Source organism: Babylonia areolata, chromosome 1, assembly GCF_041734735.1.
Source record: "Babylonia areolata isolate BAREFJ2019XMU chromosome 1, ASM4173473v1, whole genome shotgun sequence".
In the NCBI taxonomy this organism is placed as follows: Eukaryota; Metazoa; Mollusca; class Gastropoda; order Neogastropoda; family Buccinidae; genus Babylonia; species Babylonia areolata.
Window position 1 is genome coordinate 44,770,283 of NC_134876.1, and position 24,201 is coordinate 44,794,483.

The 24,201-nt window shown below is 37.3% G+C and overlaps 2 protein-coding genes across 3 annotated transcripts in view; one reads left to right on the plus strand and one right to left on the minus strand.

Moving 5' to 3' along the window:
- LOC143283344 (dnaJ homolog subfamily C member 7-like) overlaps positions 1-13,961 on the plus strand; it is a 31,849-nt gene extending 17,888 nt beyond the window's left edge. Inside the window, exons 8-14 of one of the 2 annotated variants that reach the window (XR_013055389.1) lie at positions 1,131-1,295; positions 5,660-5,751; positions 7,201-7,274; positions 8,276-8,422; positions 9,119-9,277; positions 10,093-11,634; positions 11,691-13,961. Coding sequence is in view for 1 of the 2 variants with exons in the window: in XM_076589554.1 (XP_076445669.1) it covers positions 1,131-1,295; positions 5,660-5,751; positions 7,201-7,274; positions 8,276-8,422; positions 9,119-9,277; positions 10,093-10,235 (780 nt within the window). In the remaining variant the exon portion in view is untranslated. Of the gene's footprint in view, positions 1-1,130; positions 1,296-5,659; positions 5,752-7,200; positions 7,275-8,275; positions 8,423-9,118; positions 9,278-10,092 lie in introns of both variants that reach the window. The other variant, XM_076589554.1, reaches the window with a different exon arrangement.
- Positions 13,962-20,298: 6,337 nt separating this feature from the next.
- Positions 20,299-24,201, minus strand: part of LOC143283359 (G protein-activated inward rectifier potassium channel 3-like) — a 147,158-nt gene continuing 143,255 nt past the window's right edge. Inside the window, exon 4 of the transcript XR_013055394.1 lies at positions 20,299-20,978. The gene's annotated coding sequence lies outside the window, so the exon portion shown is untranslated. The remainder of the gene's footprint in view (positions 20,979-24,201) is intronic.

Consider the following 24,201-nt stretch of genomic DNA (forward strand, 5'->3'; position numbering starts at 1 on the left):
ACTCAATGGAACAAAGGTAGTCTCTGAAACTAAACATAACCGTGAGTGAAATTTTCAGAGTATCTTTATGCAGGTGCAGAATTGAATAATCCCCTTCCCTCTCGTAAAACAACTGATGGACTTTTCTTGACAATTAACAGTAGAATTATGGTATGCTGATTTTATTTGAGGCCAAATGATAGTAACAGTATTTAGGTGATGCAGTGTTTTTAAAATTATCTGGACAGATACCATGATTTTGACAGATTTACTTTCCACCTAAATATCTTATGTCTTAAACCACAATGATTTATATTTTCACTGTCAAATAATGTTAAAATGTAACTAGGGCAAGGTTGGCTGATCACATATTTGTTAAACAACAACAAAAAACAAACAAACATGGTTTCGTACAGAGCTGTTGGAATGTCACTGCATAGAAATTAGAACATTCAACTGGTATACATTTTGTTGTTGTTGTTGTTCATTAATTACTTTGATGAATGTGAGAAGGCCTTACTTCATTTATTTATCTTATTTTTTCTTTGCTTTAGTCAGTGTGTTGTGACCCACCTGTTATGATATTGTGGTCTGTCAGTTGATACTGATTTGATTTGATTTGAATGTGTGAACGTGTGTCTGCATGTTTTACATTTATTTGCTTTTTTATCCTTTTTTGTTGTTGTTGTTTGTGTGTGTGTGTGTGTGTGTGCGCACGCGCCTAGAGTTGACTTAATCAAGATTTTGCACCTTTTAAATATTATTATTAGTAGTAGTAGTATTTTTTTTATGTATGTATCTTTTTTATTTTATTTTATTTATTTATTATTATTATTATTAAAAAAAAAAATTTACTTCATTTATTTTTATTTTTATTATTATTTATTTTGTTTTATTTTATTTTATTTATTTTATTAATTATTTGTTTTATTTTTTAATGATTTTTTTTCTTTTTTCTTTTTTCTCAAGGCCTGACTAAGCGCGTTGGGTTACGCTGCTGGTCAGGTATATGCTTGGCAGATGTGGTGTAGCGTATATGGATTTGATATTTTGACCAAACGCAGTGACGCCTCCTTGAGCTACTGATACTAATACTGATATTGACTGATTTGATTTGATTTGATTTTTTTACAAGATAATTTATGTTGCAGCGAGCAAAGCAGTTGACAACTGAAAAGGAAGCTGGCAACGCGGCATTTCGTGGAGGTCGTTTACAGGAGGCCTATGATTTGTACAATAAGGCTTTGCAGATAGATCCTCTGAACAAGTCCACCAATTCCAAACTCTTCTGCAATCGGGCTACTGTTGGTGCCAAGGTAAGGTTTTGAAAATCACCTGTGTGTGCGCACACCCTTGATTCTGGAATGCCAAGATTCAGTTATGAATGTTATCACCACTTAGCAGAAATTCTCTTCTCACTAAATTCTTCATCACTCTTGTCTTTATTCCTGTTCTTCTTGTCGTCACACCTTTTTCTGTTCTCCAGAACAGTTTTTCTATAAACTAAAAAAAAAAATTGAAGGGTTTTTATTTTATATTATTTTATTTTTTATTTTATAAATGGTTTTGTAAGGGGTTGGGTTTTTTTTTTTGTGTGTGTGTCATTGTGGTACAACATGTTTTGTGTTGCTCATGTTTGGCACTTTTGAGATTGACCCTTTTTTTTTTTTTTATCCTGTTTTTGCTTTTCTTACTGTGTAAGTGTTTGAAGTGAAGATGTTTTCCAGAATAATAAACCACTTTTTTTTCTCTTTTTTTTTTTTTTTTTAAAGAAAAAAAGATCAAAACAAACTTTTGTGCAATAAGTCACATGGAAAGGTACAAAGTTTATGAATGATTAGTTGCATATATATGTATGCTTGAGATTTGAGCGCACTTGCTGCATGGTGTTTAGAAAAGTTATCTGATAGTAAGATGTGTATTTATAATTATATATATACATATATTTTTTGTTGTTGTTGATAGGAAGTTGTGTATCTCTCTCTCTCTCTCTTTATATATATATATATATATATATATATATGACGCAGCACATGAAAATCCGGCTAAAGTCGCATTAGCGATTCTTCGCTGTACATAAAAACAAGTGGTTTGGGTCAAAATCATCAAGATCGAGATTTTTATAAATATTGCATCTTCGAAGTCTTACCTTTGCTGTCGGTAAGTATATTTGCACAAAACACCCTGGAACTGTAGTATTTTCAATGTTTTCAGGTGCATGCCTGTCAAAACCATGTAGAAAAATACTGTACTCTTTGCCCTATTTCAGTTGCATGCTGAAAGCAACGAAGACGGGGAAAATCCGGTCTGCGAAGTAATATATGGAAATGAGCAGTGAACAGGCATTAATCATCTTCCCCAGACCTTCTGAATCAAGATAGCATATGAATGTTTTCAACAGTTTTACTGGCTACCCTCTGTAAATTGTGACTTTTGCTGGGTCCCATCGATTCTTTGAATTTTGCCAAGTTTCCGACTCAAAGTTAGAAAATAATTAATTTTTATTGAAAGTTCAGGCTTTCTGTGGAACATTTTAATTGATGTTGTTTCATTCTGTGGTGTGATTTACTCACAAAAATTCATCAAAGGACCTGTGTGTTCATAAAATCGACGCAACCTGAAGTGAACAAATACGAAAACATCATCTGCAAAGCAGCTTGCTGCAATTCTCAACAAATCGCAACAGTTAGTTTGTCAAGTGACCATTCACACAAATACTGTGCTGCACTAGATCTGTATTAGCTACATTCAGAAACACTGATATCTTGGAATCTAATTGAATTTGTGTTGTTTAAGGTCAGGATCAGCCACACGCACGTCAGGAGATTATTAAATCTGTAATAAGGTCACAGCAAGATGTGATGGCCTTGACCAGCAAATCCATAATTAGGCCTGGAGGTATTTCTAATGCCTGAACAACAGCATACATTTTATTAGGTTGTGGTAATTGCGTATAATCATGCAAGTGTAACTACCAAAACAGATATTTTATAATGTGGGAAATAAGCAAGACCATTCTCCTTTTTTCAATTCATATTTGCTGTGATATTAAAAAGCACAAAAAATGAATGTTTAACTCCCAGTCCTCAGAAGTTTAAAAACATGTTAATCTGCTTTTACCCATCAGCCAAGGTCCTCTTCTTCCGGGTAACTGATTTTGACTGTTAACAACTGATTCAACAACATACATGATGAGATATATCATATGACTGGCTGGTGCAATCTCATAACAAAAGTTACAATAGTGACCAGTCCATTCCAATCACAGCACCAGACCAATCGCTGCCTGCATGCATCTACCATTAGGTCACCAGGCCATATCACAGAAATTGTAAAGGAGGTCTGTAGCACAGACTTACGGCTCTGAATAAGTGTTAAGGTGGGGTTGTTGGGCGTTGATTTATTCATCAATCTCATGAGACATCAAAGGGCATCGGAACAGAAGGGATGATGAGAGTTTGAGGGCAGGGGTGGGGGATGTGTTCTTGGTATGAAAATCCCACTTGTATGTCATCGGATGTGTGGTTACAAGAGTCACAAAGTACATAATGTGCACTTTGTAAAACCAAATAAACAATTTTGATAGTTTCAGCTTGACTGAAAAACTTAAACATCAAACTGGGATCACAAAGTTAAAAAAAACAAAACAACCCTTCTCGACCAGTTGGGTTGTCTCTTTCCAACTGGGCAGTGTTTGGTCCATGTGACAGTACCTGCCATATGTACACAAGGATGTGCACTTTAAGTTGGTCTTGCAGCATTTGCACCTTTCTCTGCACACGACTGCGGGAGCAGTGAATCAGTTCACATCAAGTTTCTTCAGCTTTTGCAGAATGGTCCACAAAAGTCTTCCCCTCTCCTTTTCTCAATCCCCACCATTCTACCTCCAGATGTAAGCACTCTCAGATAAACTGCTCTTTGTGTGCCGTTCAGGAGTGGGTGGAGTATTTTCCAACGTTCTCTTTTCTTTAGTGAGGAGAGACTGTCTGACCATGCTCACAACACACAGCTTGCTCAGACAATCAAACAACAGGGCAACAAACTGCTCAACGATGTACTCAGGGACTTAGTCTGGTTATCCATCATCATTAGGAAAGCATTAGTAGTTTGCTTACACAGTCCATGTGTTCTGTGCTTCTCTATTGCTTCTGCCAACAAGCAAAGCCATGGTTTATGTACGATTCCTGCTGAACAACAAAATCAAAAGTGACAAAGGGAAGGGAGTTAACAGTACTGATATGAATCTGATACATATATTTTTTTATCACCATCTGATACTAGTGTTTTTCAAACCAAATTTGTTTGCTGCAAACGAAACGACTCTATCTTCAACAACCAGCATCCATCTTTATTTCATTGTTTTAACATCATTATTTAGATCTGTCAAAGTTTCAAACTTCCAATGCCAAAAGCAGTTTCTGGTGAAGTATTTTTGGCAGTCACTCCGTTCAGTCCATTTCTTTCGACAATTTCAGAATTTATGATTGGCGTATCAGACGCGCATTTCCACTCCGAACAATACAAGATTTTCTTGTGTTCGGGACCATGCGGATTTGCCCATGGCCCTTTGTGTGTGGTTATGTGTTTGTGTGCGTGTGTGTGCACATGCATTCGTGCACACACTCACCATGTTTTTCACACTTACAGGGAAAACACGTGCACATGCGAACACACTTTACCATCACTCACATACACAAACATACACACACATACGTTCATAAGCCACACACGTACAGGTGGGTACACATGCACACACACATATACACAAGGCCACACGCATGCGCATATGCACACGTACACATGTGAACATGCACAAAACACATAAATGCGCACATATATGTTCATGCGTGCGCGCGCGCGTGCGCACACACACACACACACACACACACACACACACACACACACACACACACTTTGATCTGGATCTAAGCCAAAGTTCCAAAGATTCATGCATCAGCTTATGGTCGTGAAATATTTGAATAGAGCCATCGGTTCTCTTGTGGCTGTATAATCTGTATTGCATGACGTCACTTCTCCACTTGCCATTCTTGTCTTTGTTTGAGTACAGAGAGAAAATACGAATTTTCCTGTTCCTTTGTCATATCGAAATATAAAATTCACTTAATTCTGAATCATCTTACACCACATATATGTTCAGAAAAATTTTTGTTTTGAAGCTACATGCAGACAAATATGTGGGTTTTTCCATGAGCAGATTGTGGCTGAAGAATCTGTATTGCATGATGTCCTCCTGTCATCATTTGAGTAGTGCAGAGAGAAAATATGAATTCCTGTGCCTTTTTCATATGGAAATTAAAAGTTTATTAAGTTCTGAATCTTTTGACACAAGATAAATATTCAGGATAATTCTTGTTTTTCAAGTCATAGGCAATCAAATGTGTGTTTTTTTCAAGAGCTGTTTTCTCCATTTCTACTCCACGGGCACACGAACTCAGAAAAAATCGTAGAAAAAAAAAACTAAGAAAGAATGGTAGGGGAAAAAAAAAACTATGAGTATGACAGATAGATCCATTCTGTTTTATCCGTCTTAATCTTTGATTTTTAAACTTTTAGAAGGTGTGCAAAAGTAAAAAAGATAAATAAAATTGCAACTTTAGCCAGGTTTTCGCGTACTGCGTCATATATATATATATATATATATTTTTTTTTTTTTTTTCAGTTGGGCAAATTGACAGAAGCCATAGATGATTGCTGTAAAGCACTGGAGCTGGATGATGGGTATATCAAGGCCTATTTACGGCGTGCAAAATGGTGAGATTTCCCTGGTTTGCTTTTTAAAGAATCTTTATTATCTTTGAAATTTATTTATTTTTAGTAGTGGTTATTTTACTGATGTCTCCGTTTTCATTTTGTATTTACATAAAAGATATGTTTTTGTTTACTGATCACAATGTTAACATAAAAAAGATGTTATTGTAAGTGCAACAGAGCATTTCAAGATAGAAATGACTCTTAAACAGTTCATTTCTGGGTTAAAGTATCCTAAAAGGATTCACATGAATATTGCGTTATTTTGTTTGACAAATTCTTTATTTTGTGTTCTCAGATTGTTGTTATTCTGCTTCATTCAGGTCTCATATTTTTTTGTGCAGGTCCCGTCTGTACTGATCACAAAAAAACACTGATCATGTTATTTTTCTTGTTTATTAGGCATCAGAGAAAGCCTAGAGTTGTGTAATGGAGAGTGAAAGAGAATAGCTTTGAGTGGTTGTATGGGCATGCAGAGTAGTGAATTACAAGCAGGGCCTTTTGCTTACAGCTGGGCATGGTGATGATTTTGTTCTTTAAAAAAGTATCGCTAGGATTAGGAATATTTTGGTAAAACATTTCAAATTTCTTTCAGTACATTCACAGCCTCCTCTGTTCCCATCCATCACATTTTTTACAAATTTCCTACATTGCTCATCTCCCTCCCTTGTGCCCTTCCCCTAACAGGCCAGTAAAGAATGTTTTAACTGTTTTAAAAGTAGGCCATAAGTGAAGTTGCTTGGATTTACATCAGTTGTGTCCCTTTGCAGATTGTGTGTGTGTGTGTGTGTGTGTTTGTGTGTGTGTGTGTGGTTTTAACTCCTTGAGCCCTGCACCCGAGCATTGGTCTGGTGTCAACATTTGTCTCATTGAAATGGTTTTCATGTTCCTACATATACATTAACCATAAATAAAGGCAACTTACTTATACAGTATTTCCACATATGTCCACGTGTGATTTGGAGGACACACAGTATATTTTTTTGCGTTTTTTCCTGCATCAGTATTTATGGAAGCCTGCTGAGGCTGTCAGCTCCCAAGGGTTGAATGGGTCAGTGTCAGAAAACCGGCTTGATAATGAAATAGAATAAAATGAAATAGATAATATATATATATATATATATATATATGTATGTATGTATGTATATAAAACAACAGAAAAAAAAGTTTGATCAGCCAGGATTGGATAACTGCATTGCTCAGTTGCAAGAGGAACAGTACATAAAGATGTGGCCAGTTAGTGGGTTGGGTTAATGGAATGCTTTGTAGTTTATGTTTCATATACATGGACACAGAACAGTATGAGAATTCTGTCTCTTGGCAGTGAAAGAATTTATAAGTGCTTTTTCATATTTTGAGTCATAGGAACAAAGAACAGCATGGGGCTTTGTGGTTTTATTTTGAGTAACTTTAAAGGATTAGTGAAATGCTTTCTCCTGTGTGTGTTTTCAGTTACATGGACACAGAACAGTACGAGGAAGCTGTGCGTGATTATGAAAAGGTGAACAAGCTTCACAAGAGTCGAGGTAAGTTGTGCTCTTCAGAATACGTTTAACACAATGGGGGAGAATAGATGGGATTTAGCAGTACCAGTTTTCTGTTTGAATTTCAAATCATGATAGCAGTCTGACTCCTGATAATTAAGATTGTTTTCATGAACTGGATGGAGGAGACAGGGCGGGGGATGGGGTTAGGGGTGTTGAATTATTGAAGAAAAAAACAATAAAAAGCTTTCAGTTATGAACCTTTTAATACTTCAGCTGTTTGTCTTCTAAAGAATCAGTCTTTCAGGAATCACATATAACAGAAGATAAGGACCTTTAAAGGAAACTGGTCTTTTCAAGAGAAAACAATTCCTGAACAGAAAAACAAAAAACAAAAAATGGGTTTTGTGGCTTTCATTCAGCCAGTTGGAGAAATCATTGAATAGTGAAAGTTTGACACTCACAACAGGGCAGTAAAGGTCTGAAATGTGATGCTGTATACTGAATTTAGTGTGATCACATAGTAAGTCAACTGTATTTAACTTGTATGTTGTAGGAAGCAGAGCTCCAGTTTTGTCCTCTGTTCTTTGGCTGTTATATGTACTGCTTTAAAAAAAATTTTTTTTAATGATTTACTTCATTTAATAACTTTTATGTATTCATAGCCTGTTTTCTTTGTGCACAATGTTTGTTTGGTTTTACTTAAAAAAAACAACACACTTTTAAATACATATTAACATATCACAATGAAATGACAAAATGCAAACAAGTCACACAGGAAACATTACAGAACGCGAAGGTTGATATAGAGCAGTCAGACAAGTAAGTGTTGTGACAGAAGAAGAGCAGCAGTAGCTTTTTTTAAACAGTGTACATGAATAAAAGGAATAAAAACCAGTGTGCTGCTGTCACTGATTGTTTATGTCATGGTAACAATGTTGACAAACCAGGTTACATTTGCTGATAATCATATAGACATTGGTAAGGTTGTGATGTCCGGCCAGATGTGGTAGCCATGCCCATACTGTATCTGTGTGCTGCAGAACACAAACAGTTGCTACACGAAGCCAAAGTGGCCCTGAAGAGGAGCAAACGCAAAGATTATTACAAGATCTTGGGAGTGGTCAAGTCTGCATCTGAGGACGAGATCAAGAAGGCATACAAGAAACGGGCACTAATTCACCATCCAGGTGAGGATGAACTTACATGCTGTGCAGAATCACAGCTTGCATTATGTGATTTGATTTTTAGTGTTTCAAGATAAACTGTGATTATTATTTGTATCTTTTTTGTTTTTCTTTTGGGGAGGTACATTTTCTACAATGCTGAGCGATCTTGAAGAAGATTCTGGTACCAAATGGAAATCTTTGGAAAAGCAGCAGCTTCATTTGCAAGAATGGTAACAGCTAAATCACATTCTCACATGTACACACACATGGATATGGACAAGCCCTTATACGCATCCAGACTCACACGTGCACAAAAACACACAAATGCACTTGCACAGATATATTGGCAAACACGCAAGTGCACACACACAGTGAACTGTGCTCAGTCATGCAGTTTCAATCTTATATTCATTTACATTTATCAAACCTGAGATTTAAATTGTACATCAGTAGTTTTTGTGCTTTTTATGTTTGATTTTATTATTCCATTTTAGTCTTGAACATGTATATGCCAAAATAACTATCCTGTTTAAATTTTTTGTTCATAAGGCTGGGTTGCTGTGTTTTTCTTCAAATTCTTGTCATGTTTTATGTCTTACCTTCTGCATATATATATATATATATATATATATATATATATATATATGTACCCTATTTCTTCAATGGATGAATACTGGTTTCATAACAATCATGACCTGTTGCCTCCTCTGTCTACAGATCGTCATGCCCATGCCACTAAAGAAGAGCAGAAAGAAGAAGAAAGGAAGTTCAAGGAACTGGGAGAGGCCTACAGTGTTCTGTCTGACAGTAAAAAACGAGCACGTTACGACAATGGCCAGGACCTGGAAGACATGACTGATGGTGGTGGCTTTGGGGGTGAGATTATTTCATTAATTGCCTCCTGTGTTGTAGGGAATCTGTAAGATTTTCTTTTTCCCTCTGTCATAGTATGCTGTGTATGCCTACATTTGTTTACCAGCTAAAGGCAATTCTAGCACTGTGAACAGTTGAGAGACATAGGCAAAATAGTTTTGAATTGATCCAATGCTTGATCATGATGTTGCTGCTTGTCATGGGAAATTTCAGAGCAATGAGGCACTAAGGTAAAATAGTTTAAGCGGTTGTCTCAAAATGTTTTGGGCATTTAATAACTGAACCTGTATGTGGGCAGTCCTTTGTTTATGTTGGGTGGTAAATTGTAAAGGCTTGTTGACTTTTATTTGGGGCTGATTTCAGTTATGTTATGATATGAAGAATGGGATTTTTGAATGTTTGGAACTGATGAATATTCTGATTTTCATTTAGCCAAGCATAAATTCATCCAGCCACTTAATTACATGTACAATTTTATTAGATATTAATGGATAATTCAGTTTGAATGAATGAACAAGACAAAAAAACCCAGAAACAAATGTCTGCATATCAGACAACACACACGCATGCACGCACACACCTCACATATCTCACATACACACACACACACACATGCACACACACACACACACACACACACACACACACACACACACACACACACACACACTGCAGCTCATTTAGAAAGTGGGGTTGGGGGGTGTAGGAATTGCAATACTTTGGCTGATTTTGGAAGTAATTACTAATATGTTTTGATCATTTATCACCAGGTTACGTTTTTTAAGTGTACTGAGGTCAGCGTATGTTGTTTGTTACAGATGTGGATCCCAACCAGATTTTCCAGGCATTCTTTGGGGGTGGCATGGGTGGTGGCATGCCAGGGTTCTCCTTTGGTGGAGGGGGTGGAGCAGGCCCTGGTGCTGGGGGCTTTCCTGGAGGATTCAGCTTTCAGTTTGGATAAGCTGAAGATTTGTTTGTGTGTTTGTATCATGTGTGAGTGTGGTGTGCTTGTGTGCATGTGTGTGTGTGTTACAGGGTTTGTGTGTCAGATCAGACAGTGAAGGTTGGTTGTGTTGAAGCAGGAGTGTTGATAATGTTTGCCCTTGTGGATTATTGCAAATCTGTCCAGCCTCGACTGGCATGGAAAGATGCTATTTTATTCCTGCTCTGGGCGTGGCAGAGTGGTGTTTTTAAAACCCAGAGAATTTGCTGTGCAAACTTAGAGATAATTTTTTCCTGCATATGTTTGGTGTACTTGATCAGTAAAAGCGTGATGCATGGACTTAGCACTCTTTGGCGTCCCATCGTCTCTTGGACACCCAAGACAAGTATGTGTTCTGTGTATATATATGTGTGTGTATGTATAAAACAGTTACAAAAGATTATGGCCATGAAGGGCTGAATTGTGACCAATCGTTAGCACTAAGTATTTCTCAGATATTGGGTGCTTTCCCTTAGTGGCTCCATGGTTGATGAATAAGACATTTTCATGTTCCTCTTTACAGTGAATGTACACTCATGCACATTCACATTCACACACACATACACAAGCCTCTCCACCACCAAGCATGCATGCATGGGAACAAAGGGGTCGCTCCATGAAGTTCTGTTGCACGTCAGACTGGTTTATTGGTATGTTCTCTGCTCTGTTCCAGAATATTTTTCCAACCATTCTGTAACTGTTTTGTCTAGGCTGTAGTTATGGTTGACTTCACATCAGGTTTGTTTGTGACATTTGATTTGTTGAAGATACATACTACATTATTTTCCCTGTCAACATATGGGTGGATTTTTTGACTCCATGTAAACTTCTAAATGGGCAACTGAGGAAACTTGCTGTTCTTGATTTTTAACAGGAAAAGAAATCAAGTAAGGACACGCATGTTTGTACACATGATTTACGTATCTTTTGATTTAAGATTGTTGTGTAATTTTGAAAACATTTAGGTGGTTGACTGGTTTTTTGTTCCCTGTTTTGTGTGAGATTAGGAAATCAAAATACAATAAAGGTTTTCAGCAGTATTTAATGTATTCATCGTGTCAATATTGTTCATTGGTAATATTTGTGTGTAAATGAAATGTGTGCTGCATTTGAAATAACTGCAGGTTGTGTCGATATGGATAAACAATGTGATTATAATAAAAATGAACTTTAGAATAATCCAAGGTTTTGATGCTTTAATTGAATGGAGATCACACTGCACACATTTTGTCTTAGTAATTAACAGCAGCCATTTTCCCCACCCTATCATCACAGATACATATCCGCTCCCGGAAAAAAAACACACACAAAAAACTGTAGTGGGTTAAAGGATAGACTTAAAAAGAACATGTCAACCGGAATTTGTATGTTTATGAAGGTGTTCATGTCACTTGGCAAAAACATCTACCTTGACATTTTTGTATGTTTATGAAGGTGTTCATGTCACTTGGCAAAAACATCTACCTTGACATTTTTCAACTTTAAAGATACTGAACACCAAGTTTTGACAAGTGTTTACAGCCTTGGTATGATCAGATACCATTCTTTTTTGTTTGTTTTTTGTTTCGTTAACATTTGGGCGCACGTGCATGCGCGCGCGCGCGCACACACACACACACACACACTTTTCTCCCTCCCAGCTTGTTTTGGCTGTTATGTTCACCTCCCTTCCAACCCCTCACTGCTTCACCCTTCAGCCTCCAGAGCCCTTGATACCGATGCCCATAGTGTGTGTTACTTAAGTCAGATACTTTAAAGTGATTGGTGTTGCTGCCCCATCTGCCAGGCCTTCTCTTTGTGGTGTTACTCTGACGCCAGTCACTGTCAGTCCTCAGGACACAATGTTGTTTTCTGAGCATGGAATGAAGGATATCCACATCCAGGTTCATTCTGTCATTGACATAATTTTATGTCAAAGGCTTTGACTTTTTGTAAGTAACAGGCAGTAGTTTGAAATTTGAAAGATCTCCACTGTATCACTGTCCACTTGCTGTAAACTGATTTGTGTTTTTGATTGACTTTGAACCAGAAAGGATGGGTTTAAGAGACAGAAGATGGTGTGTTTCTGATAAATTTGGCTGTTTGTAATGAACACTGATGCAAGCATCAGTAATTGGAAATACAGAAGGGAGAAAGCTTATACAAAAAATCCTTTGAAAAAAATAAAAGCAAAATCATTTTAGAAATACACTGTTGCAATACTGTGTGCTAAGGGAACAGGCTTTTCATTAAATGAAAAAAACCAAAAAAACCCAACAACTGGTATACCAAGAAAGTTTTTATTTGCAATTTGCAATTTTTACCCCATAAATTGCCAGACTGCATAAGCTACACCAACTTAGGTCTTGGGGGATGGGCAAGGGTTTGGGAGTGTGAGGAACCTTTATGCAATCTTCAGAAGATAAGATAGTTTGGATTTTTTTTTTTCTGTATTCAGAGGCCACAGCCCCATGTTAACTCACTTGTACAAGTACTTGATTTGTATGACCAAAATAACAACAACAAACAATGACCGATTTTACTGTGCTTATTCAAGAGACAGTTTCGTGGGATGTGCAAATTGGGTATGTTTGTGTTTCTTTGACCCTTATCTGACATTGATCTTGGGATCTTTAATCAAAGTATTTGTGTGCATATATACATGAAGGGGGTTATCGCCTTAACTAGGCACTGGCAGATCTGCACATACTATAATGTTGGCGAGGGAGATTGGAATTAAAAAAACACAAACTTTCCAGCTTTTATTAACCAGACACTGATACCAGAATGAAACCCAGGATCTTAAAATTAAAGTTCAGCGCTGTAATCATTTGTTATTTTGCCAGTAATCAAATTATATAAATGATCATCCACCAGACAAAGAAGAGAAAATGAAAAAAACTTCTCTAAGCCTGACATTCTCAAGAACTTAAGTTAAAACCAGCAAAACCCACAAAACATGTTCTTGCATGTTAGAGACCTTATGACCCTGTGTGGTCAGATGGGCCATAAGCAACAATGATAAAATAGAATCCTTTGAGTCTTGAGACAGCTGAAAATACAGTTAGTTTTAAAGGAAGATCACTTTTATTTGAAAAATACCTAAGAAAATGCTGGCTTGGTGAACATGGCTGACAGCTGTACTGTGACGTCACTGGTGTTGGTGTTGGTTTTAGAATCACATGTATTGTCTGCTGCTGTTGCTTGGTATTTGCACCTCATCTTCAATGATCATGTTGTGGTGCGGTGTATAATTGTGACTGGACAATATGAAACATGATGATACAGAAGATGAGCATGGTTCCCTTCTGCCATTTGTTAAGGTGATTTTTAGGAATCGGGCACTGGCAAATTTATTTTGAATTTTAGCCATGTAGAACTGTTTGTTGAAATACGCACAGGGATCGGTCTTTAGGGAAATAGTAATGGTTTGCATATTGTGGATTTAGGTTCGCTATTACAATGCAGCAGTGATAAAATCATCAGTAACATTCTGTTTTTAGTGATGTGTATTTTCTGTAGAAATGTACATGGGCATGGGAAATAGCAGATTCAGTTAGTTTACTCTGATGTGTTTTTTGTTTGTCTGTTTTAGAACTTGAATATTATTTTATTTGTGTCTTTATTATTATATTTTATTTCTTTTAAATTTTTGGTCTTGTTTTTCTGCTTTCTTGTTAAGTGGTTTATGCTGTCATTCAATAAAGATAAAGGAACCTACTCAGATCACCCTTTTGTGTGTGTTTTGTGTGTATGTGCATGTATGTGTGTGTATTTTTTGTGTGCATGTGCATATATGTATGTGTACATATCAGTGACAAAAACATGTGAAGAATTTAAGGATCAGAAGACAGGCACTACCAGGAACTCTGTCAAAATGGTATCTTGGGTCTTCCCTGCTAAGTATTAACCACTTCACCCTCTTATCTTTTCTTTTTATATTCAGATTTTTTTTTCTTAATCACATTTTGGTTGGGATATTAATTTTTAAAGAATGGTGGTGTGAGACAGCATTATGTTCCTTGTTTGAAGTTACCACAGAGATCTCACGAAGTTAACAGTGTACCCCATGTGTTTTTGTTCATAAGTGCTATCATCGTGTACATTATTTATTTTGCTGATGTTAATCTCTTCACAATGTGCCTGAAGACTATATTCTCTCGTCTATCATATTAATTTGGTAAAACTGCTGGTTAGTGGACTGGTAAAGACTGGATGCAGCACGCTGATTCTTGAACTTTCAGCTGTCAGCATTTACCATTAGCCATCGTCTTGAGTATTAGTATTGTGTTAAAATCATTTGAAAGAGGCTAATTCATGGTCAGCTGTGTCCAACTTTAACAAAACAATTTAAAAAAAGACGTTTTTTAAGTTACCTTCCAGTAATTGCATACATTATATTTATTTTGATAATCATATCAAACTGGAATGAGCACTCAGCATTTTATTAAATTCAGGCTTTTTTTTTTGTGGGTTTTTTTTTTTTGTGTGGATAGAATCTATGGCTTCCTTAGAAGCCAGGGAGGCATAACTGAATGCTGTCTGCGTGCTTTAGCTCGGTTGTTATTTATTTTTATTTGTTTATTTATTTATCTTTACAGGGGCAGGAAACCAGCAAGATACTCCTATTTATAAAGGCTAGGATTCAATAAACTTCAAGAGTCTGTGAAAGTAAGGTGTGGTGACACACATTCTTGCAAATAAATGTTGAGGCATATTGCTTGCTTCACTGTCATATGCTGATTTTCCTTCAGATACTTCTTTGTCTCACTCTGTGTATTTGTGTGTAGTTTGGTCAGGATCTCGGCACCAGAAATGGGGCAGTTGGCACGAGGACACTTTGCCACTTGCCAGGAAGTATATGAATGCTTGTATGGTGGATGACAAGACCAGTTCAGTGTTGATATGCCATTCTAGTCATGTGGATGACACTGCATTCACGTTAGTTATTTGATTATACGGATGATTAACAACGATAATTTTGAATATCTCCATTTCCTTTCATCTGTTTATTACTGTGTTATAATTATTATAATTACAATAGTGTTCTTTGGTTTTATAATTTTGATGGTTGCTTCAAAACCCAATTCTGTGTGAAAGATGTTATTTTCCCCCATCCCCCTTTTTTTCCTTACACTTGATTAGGTCATGCCTGAGAGGTTTATTTTCCTTGTGATTTATTTATTTATTTATCATCCTTGATGTTTTGCTGCTTATGGCATACTTTTCTTTTTTTGAGCTGAGAGTTGTACATCTGTAGTTAGTATGTAAAGAAGTTTTTGGTTTTTTGTTTAGGGGAAAGCACTTGAATTGTGTCTGCAGACTGTGATATGTGGCAGTTTTCTTAATTTTGTCGGCATTTTGGTTGATATATTTTCCCTGTCTCTCACACAAAATGTCCATGCTATTTTAATCCATGTTTCTGAACCTTTTCTTGTGCACCTTTATAACTGACCTTCACTCTGATGCAGAACACATGGAGACACTGGATTTTTTTTCTCCATTGTTTCTCCCACCCCCACTCTCAATATCAGTGTTAATGTTTGGACTTCTGAGCTGTATGAATTCTTCTGCCGACTAGATTGAGTAAGAAAATTGCTGCAAGGTGTATGCTGACTGCAAAATGTGTTTGTGTCTTGTAAAATTGAATAGATACTGTTTGTAGATGTGGTTGTGTGTGAGAGTTATTTGTGTACACAACATGCTAGTAGAGGAAAACAACATTATGTACTTGGTTGTTGTGTCCAATATATTTGTAAATATGTTAATACCATTTCCACCCATAAAATACAGAGACTTAAATTTTCATTGTTATTTTTCCAATGTATTTTGTGTTTTTTTTCCCAAAGAAGCATGGTTATCTTCTCATGAATGAGATTTATCTCATCCTGTCAACAGTGAACATATAATGATTACATTCTCCATTCATTTTCCCACATTGACATGTATCCTTGTATATTTTGAGCATTTTATTTATTTGTTTTGTTTTATTTTTTGGTGAGGTTGGTATTTTTTTTTCTTTCAAAAATTACATAGTTTCACCCAGGAGGCAAAGGATTAAGTGAGGGAGATTTGTAATTTGTTGTTTGTTTTGGTTTATCTCTGTTTTGGTTTATCTCTAACTGGGTATAAAGCTGAGAAGGTGAAGTGGAAAAGTGATACAAAAGTGTACAAGAACTTGGCTGCTATGGCTTTTGACTGTTGGCACATATTGATGAAAATTGGAGGTCAATGCAGATACAAAAGTTTCATTATCTGGTGTCGAGGTAAGAGAGTTTCATCATAATGATTAAGTCTTTCATCCAATGTAGCTCCAGATGGTGTTTTCATCATAAAACATTTAAAGATGTACAACAAAAATAATCATTAATATTTTAGCATTGTTATTAATCTTTCTGTGTTGATCTGTAACATCTAGCTTCCCCACCCCCACCCCACCCCCCACACATACACACACAAACTCCAGTTTCCTTATATCTTGCATGGTTCAAGGCCTGATTACCACGTTGGGTTCATGCGAAGGTCAGGCATCTGTTTTTTGTTGTTTTTTAACAGCACATTTAGTGTTGCATAAGTGGATCAGTCTGCATGCTCTGACACCACCTTGAAACTAAAGCTGAACTGTCTTTCATGGCTGAGGCTGGGACTTAAATCTTTAGAGAAGGTGGGAAATTTGCTTCAGTGTGAGATAAACCCACAACTCAGAATTCATTAGGTTGTGCATAACTGGATGAACTGTTGGGTTTTCCAGTGTCTGAGATTAACAGCAGTTGAAGGACCCTAGATTTAAGAAAGGACAGCATGGTAATAAATCTCAGAATATATTATTCACGCATTTGCATATGTGTGTTGTTTGTATGTATAATTATGGTTAAAAAAAAAAACCCAACTAAAGTGCACATTTGGTCTGATCTTCATGAAGATATTTGTCTTGCATCTGTCTGAAAAATGCTGGCATTTGGTTTGTATTCTATTAAGACCTGTGAGGTAACATAAATTTTGACTTGCCAGTCTTTTCACACACAACCACTCACAAGTGTGCACAATAGTTTCTGGAAGTGTGTCTCTGTGTGTATAAGCTTTTTCAACCTCTCTGTGTTGCTCTAATCTAATGCATTATTCTATGTATGTGTGGAGGGGAGTATGCATGACTGACAAGTGATCATTTCAAAAATGCTATGTGCAGAATTGGCAGCCAAACCACACACAGACAGTTTTTAAAAAAAAGATAACCTCTCCTGTTGGACATCACATGTATCATGCAAGACAGCAGGAGTGAGTCACTTGTGTAGTTGCCTCTCTCAGTTGGGTCTGTGTTCCCCACTCACACTGGTCTGCTATGGGGAAACCTTTATTTATTTATTTTTCATTAATTTTGATTTTTTATTTTTTTTTTATTTTTTTTTTTAGCTCATCTTCTACCCACAAACTGGTGCTGTGTGACAGACAACTGATTGATTTGGGGAATGCAAGTCAGCAGAAACACTCTTTCAATAGGAATTGTTCACAGACACACACACATACACACACACACACACACACACGCTCACACACACACACACACACACACACATGTAAAAATAACTTCCTAGCCAGTTTGTAAAGTTTGAAATTAGTCCCTTTTTTTCGCACATGACATAGTAATGACAAGAAATATGTTTGACACCTCAAATTACTATGTCATGATCATATCTCTTACATATGCTGTTGTAGAATTTGTTCATAATGTTGCAGTATTTTTAGGTTTGTCTGAAATATGATTTTTTTTTGTTTGACAATCATCTGCAACTATAACCATCAGAATAACAGAGAAGGCACTGCTGTCATGGCTATCTGAGCTAGAATTTGATTATATTGGAGAGTTGCCCAAGTTCATCCTCACTCTCTTGGCCAAGAGGGCTTTAAAGCAGTCAGTGTTGGCATGGTGCCTTAAGGCCAACTAGCACCAGCACCTGCACACTAACAGCCGATGCAGTCTTACCTCCTAATTTGAGAGTTGTAGTCCTTCACGAGACTGTAAATGAGTTCTCATTGCTGTGGAAAAACTATTGATCGTACATGTCTCACTTTGCTGTTGACCCAACTGAAAGCTGATGTCAATCTCTGACATAAGCCATGCTGCAGATGTACAGGCCTGAAATATTAAATGATTAGTAGTTGAAGGGCATGCATGTTCACTTGCACCCCCACACATGTGCATGCACATGAATGCACACGCACATGCACATATGCATGCACAACATATTCACACATATTTGTAAGTAAATGTCAAATTAATGGCATAATGTTTTCAAGTGTCACATTTGTACACAATGCATTCACAAATATTTTCAAAGTTCATATCTATCGAATGATGTAATTACTGGGAAATTGTACACAATTTGTTTTGTTTTCAGCAGAAACATGACATACAGTATGTTTTGAAAACCAGACTGTTATATTCATGTGTATGCTCATATATATATATATATATATGCATACTTACTTGCATTCGCAAGCAGCACACTAAAACATGGCACATGCTCACTGGCACATATACTGATTTAGGTACAGTGTTGAATGCAGTCTTTGTAAGAACTGTTGCCAGTTTAGGTATGGTTATGTTTCATGTTAAATCCACAAGGGGAAACAGCATAGTGTGGTTAAGTGTTGTATGTGTGAATTGTATAACATGCTCACGAATAGCCAGAAATGTGAACATTATATCTGTATATATTTTATGTATTTGGGAGGTTTTTTGGTTAGTATTTTTTTTTAGGCACAAATAAAATCTGTAAAAAAATTATTGTATGAGATGTTTCAGTCTGTATTAGTGAATAGTTTTGGACCTGTATTATTTTCTTGACATTGCAAATACAGTGGTACTGTGTGGAAATGGTCTGTGTGAATGCTTGAAATCCTGCAATTCAGTGCAAGTGTTTGTGGACTCACAAAGACTGTGAGGATGTGTGTTGTGTGCTTGTGCATGGGAGAGAGAGAGAGAGCGAGAAGCGTGGATGGGAACACTTTTTGGTCAGTGGATACACATGGACATTTGTTTTCTTCTTTTTTTTTTTCTTATCAAATTGTTAGTGTCCTGTATATGTTGGTAAGTTATCTGGTGAGCTTTGAAGAGATTTTGTACTACATGAAACGATGCCAGCCAGGTATTGGCTGCTCCAGGATTCACATTTGGGTTCAGCAGACATTCCCAGTTTCAAACAACAGTAGAGAAAGCCTGTTCGGTTATGCTGCTGTCAGGCATCTGCCTAGCAGATATGATGTAGCAAAAAACAGACCCAAAAAGAAGTGTCTGAACACAGTGATGTCTCCTTGAAAAACTGTAACTTAAAAGTAAAGGAAAGTAACTCGTCCATTTAAAGTACACAATTTATCCGTGCTGCTTATGCTACCAAATCAGCTAGCACACAGGTAAATAAAAGATACATGGGAACAAAGTCGGACACTTCTACAAAAAAAAAAAGAAGTACTGAAATTGTACCTATACCCATCGTTTGTCATGTGCACGCAGCTGCAGTGACAAGAAATATGTAAACACAACTGTTTTTATTCAATACTGGCATAGCTTGTAGTTTTGAATATACTTCACAGAATATACAGACAATACAGAAGTGTCTGGGTTTGTTCCCATATACCTTTTATTTACCTGTGTGTAGCTGAATTGGCAGCATAAGCAGCACAGACTTTGAAGTTCTGTACCTTTTAAATGGAGAGTTACTTTGCTGTGTTTAATACTTCACTCTCCTAGCCTCATTGTTCTTTCATTCCCAGTTTTAAGTGCCAGGCAGCACATTTCGGCATGCCCCAAGCAGATAAAGTGTACAGAGTATAAGGCAATTCAGATGCTAGCTTCATGTGAAGGATTGTGTGCAGCATGATTATTAGGATAAAGCCCATAATTATGAAGGTAACAAAGAAATTGCCAGGATACTCATCTTCATAATGTGAATATACAATTGTTAGTAGCTCCTGTAAATATGATTTTATTTCCAGTTAATAGCCCTGACTTAAGAAACCAATGCAGATTTATGGTGGCTCTTTTCTTTTCTTTTGTTTTTTTGTTTGTTTTTTTCCTCCGTGGCAGAGGTTGATGTCAAGCTATTCCCAACTCAAATTGGAGGTTTATTTTTACATAGTTGCTTTCAACATTCCACAACCCTATGAGAAGCCGAGAGAGAAGATGAAAAATGATATGAATTTCCAAGCCACTTAAATAACTACTTTTACATCAGAATATTGTGACAACTGCAAGGATCGACAGTCCATGATTTCTTAATATGATTTATTTTCTTTTTGAAATAATTTCACAAACTGTCAGAGGATTTACGGCCTTCTTAAAATAACTTCGTCACGTCACACACGCCAGCCTGGGCCCAACAGTCTTCAAAGCACCGTCTGTGGACCAGGCCACACGTGGACACCTTCTTTTCCACACAGCCGTGGCAGCTCATCATCCCGGTCGTTTTGTCACATATTTTGAGATATATGCCCCTGAAACGGTGCGTGATTTCCCCGTAATAGAACGTAGTGCACACCCTTTTACCTTTCGCACAGCACCTGATCACTGCGTGTTGACAGTGCTGGAGACAGGTCTGTAGCCGCTCGAAGGGCGCCCAGAGAGATGAGGCGAGAACGTCTGCGGGCTGCTGCTGGGCTGGATTCGTCGTCATCACCACCGTCATCAGCAGCAGAAAGGTCGATGTGACCCTCTCTGTCCATAGCCACATGGCACTAGACTTGCTGCTGCAGAAGACAAAAAGAAAAAAAAAAGTAAATTCTTTTTTCCCAGCTCAAACTGGCTTATCACCTGGCCAACCTGCACTGAATCAAAATTGTCATCAGGGACCAAAACAAACAAACAAAAACTAGGGGGAAATGGAAGAGGAAATCTGAAATAACTACAAATTTAACGAACATTTTCCTCTGGTGTGGGCCATTCCGACTACATCCCATTAAATTTCTCCACTTGTTGCAAATAATGTAGGTAAACAGCAACGTATGAATATTGAAATAATATCCACTTTCCTTTAAAAAATGAATTTTAAAAAAAAGAAGCTAAAAATAAGAAGGAAAAAAACCCACAACAAAATAAACGAACATACACCACCTGAAGTGTTGGGGAAAAGAAAGGATCTCAACCATGAACCATCATGTTTGGTTCTGTTGAATAAGGTGGCCAGTGTCGAACAGAAGTACCCCGGATCTCTCTCAGTCAAGGGTAACCAACTGAAGAACATTAATCATTTCTGCCTGCACCCGTCTGTTCAGGTCGGAGAGAAGGAGCTTCGCTGTATGTCTTTGGCTGAAGAACCATGCAGTGGAAGAAAGAACGTTGGTGTCTATCTGCACTCTGTACGGACACAGGTTGTACACGTGCGCACGCAGGGACAGAACAGTTTTTAAAATGGCAAGGCCATGCAAATAATCTGTTATAATGGTAAGGCCATACAAATAATCTGTTGTAATGGTAAGGCCATACAAATATTCTGTTAACAAAATGATAAGGCCGTACAAATTTGATATTCTACTAAGAATGGTACGGCCATACAAATCTTCAGTGAAAAAAACGATAAGGCCAAACAAATATTCTGTGAACAAAAAATGGTAAGGCCATACAATTTTAAAGATGGTAAGGCCATACAAAACATAATGTCCAGTCCTTTGTTAAATAAAGCCTTGTTCCGGTCACAAAGGTGTAAGATCTGTCAAAGGTTAAGTTCACAAATGCGCAAAGAGAGAGCTTGTTGGCGACCCTTGGCGTTCTGTCAAAACTGCTTAAACTTGAGCCCTAAATCGATATACAGTTTATTTTCTGGTGAAATCCAGATATAATATCATAAACCAATATTTTAATACGAGGAAAGAGACGACAATGTCGGAAGAAGACCGACACAGCACATGTAGCAGCACGAATCGAACCATGGTGTTGAATTTCAGTTCATAAACAGAACATCAAAGTTTACACACATAACTGAAGTTACTGGGTTTATTTATTTGAATTTGGCTGTATTTATCAAAAAAAAAAAAAAACGGTGTGCGAATGTAATTAACGATGCCTTTTCATTATTATCAGAGTGACTGGTTTTGTTCATTTCGCTTGCATTTTTGTTCATGAACATGTGCATGAATATTCTGTTCGAAACATGTTTGTCACTTAGCATTGTCTGGTGTTCGGAAGAAATGTTCTCAATGAAATACAAATAATTCAGAATAAAGCCGCTCGTTTTCAACACAGACCTTCAGAACATGATAATACTTACATAGCACTGTATCCAGAAAACTGCTGTATGTACTTTACAAAACACAGGGCCATATTATCATACCATTATATTTATGTTGCATATGAACACCAGATTGTTCCCAGCAAACTATACATACACACAAACAATGCATACACACATACAAACATACATTCAAACATACATATATACACTCCCCCCCGCACCCCCTCCCACCCTTCCACCCCCCCCCACCCCACACACACACACACACACATACATGTGACACCTTTTTACCTCTATCTAACTGTTCTAACTGCCTGTGTCAAAGATAATTGAATATAAACATTCAGCACTGACCCTTGCTGTTTGTCTGACCACCTTGAAGTATCAATCTTATACTCTTAACTGGTTACCATCATTCGACGACCTGTACTAAAGACAAAACATCAGTGGTTAAGGAAGGACCTTTCTCTAACTGGGCGTGCGTCGTTGGCTTTCTTTTGTGGTGTGTGTGTGTGTGTGTGTGTGTGTGTGTGTGTGTGTGTGTGTGTGTGTGTGTGTGCAAGAAACGTTATCTTTTCCAAAGAACTTTGATCGGACATAGTTTGGATTTCTTGCGCGATGTAAATGTTCATTTTTAATATCATACTCGTATAAGGCTTAATATTCTTATTATTACTGTTATTATATTTGGTAGTAGTAGTAGCATCAGTGTTCCCCGTGCCTTAATGATGGACAAAACTTATTCCTCTTCTTGGTTTGTCAGCTAAACTGACGTCATTTTGGACACCACTTTATGACGTGGTTTCTGTTCACTTCTCAAAGTGACCCCTCGGCAAACAACGTGAACTGAAGAGCAATAGTTACGAGGTCATTGGTTATCAATCTCTGAGTCTTATTTTGCTTTCAGCTTGATGTCTGTTGTTGCATTATATTGCATTGTGGGTCTATTGCGTAGCACTGTGTTGAATTGTATTACAAACTATTGCATTGCACACCAGTCACGACAGGTTTCTCTGCACGGATTTCGGGCCGGTCTCCACAACACAAGGTCCTATGGAAGCCATTCCTTCTTCATTTGTTTTGGCTGGTTGGTTGGTTGGTTGGTTTTGCTTGTTTTTCAAGTTTTATAACGTATTTGGTCTTGTTTATTCAAAGTGGCGGGGTTTTCTTGCTGAGAACAACCGCCCTTTTCGTTGGTTGTTTTACTTGCGCAGGGTGCAAGCTCTCTTCGTGTTAAAAAAAAATAAATAAAAGAGAAAAAAAAAGAAAAGAAAAAAAGAACAGAAACAAACAAAGAAACAACAACAACAACAAAAACAAAACCATGAAAACATCCAGAGCACTACGTATGGCCTAGTATCCTGCTTCTTCTTGGAGTCGAACCCAGCACCCTCGCTAATCAATACATTTTCCTTCCATTTTTTTCCCCCTTCCAACGTTTCGTCTTTCTGCCTCGTCAGCACGTGCTACACGTCGAACAAAAGCTGACAGAGATGACCCCTCGTCTCGTGTTCTCCATGGATTTGCTGTCAGGACTGCCAGGTAAATTATCCCATCTTCATTGCCTCGTAAACCGTAGGGTCACATTAAAAAAAAAAAAAACGCTCTGACTCGCAAGGGACTCGATCTCAGGCGTGTGAGGTGGGGACAAGAGTATCGATAAAGATTTTTATTGGACTTTATATTCTTGAAAAAGAGGTTGACAGGTGTGCAGCAGATGATACCCAGTTCGAATGTGTCTC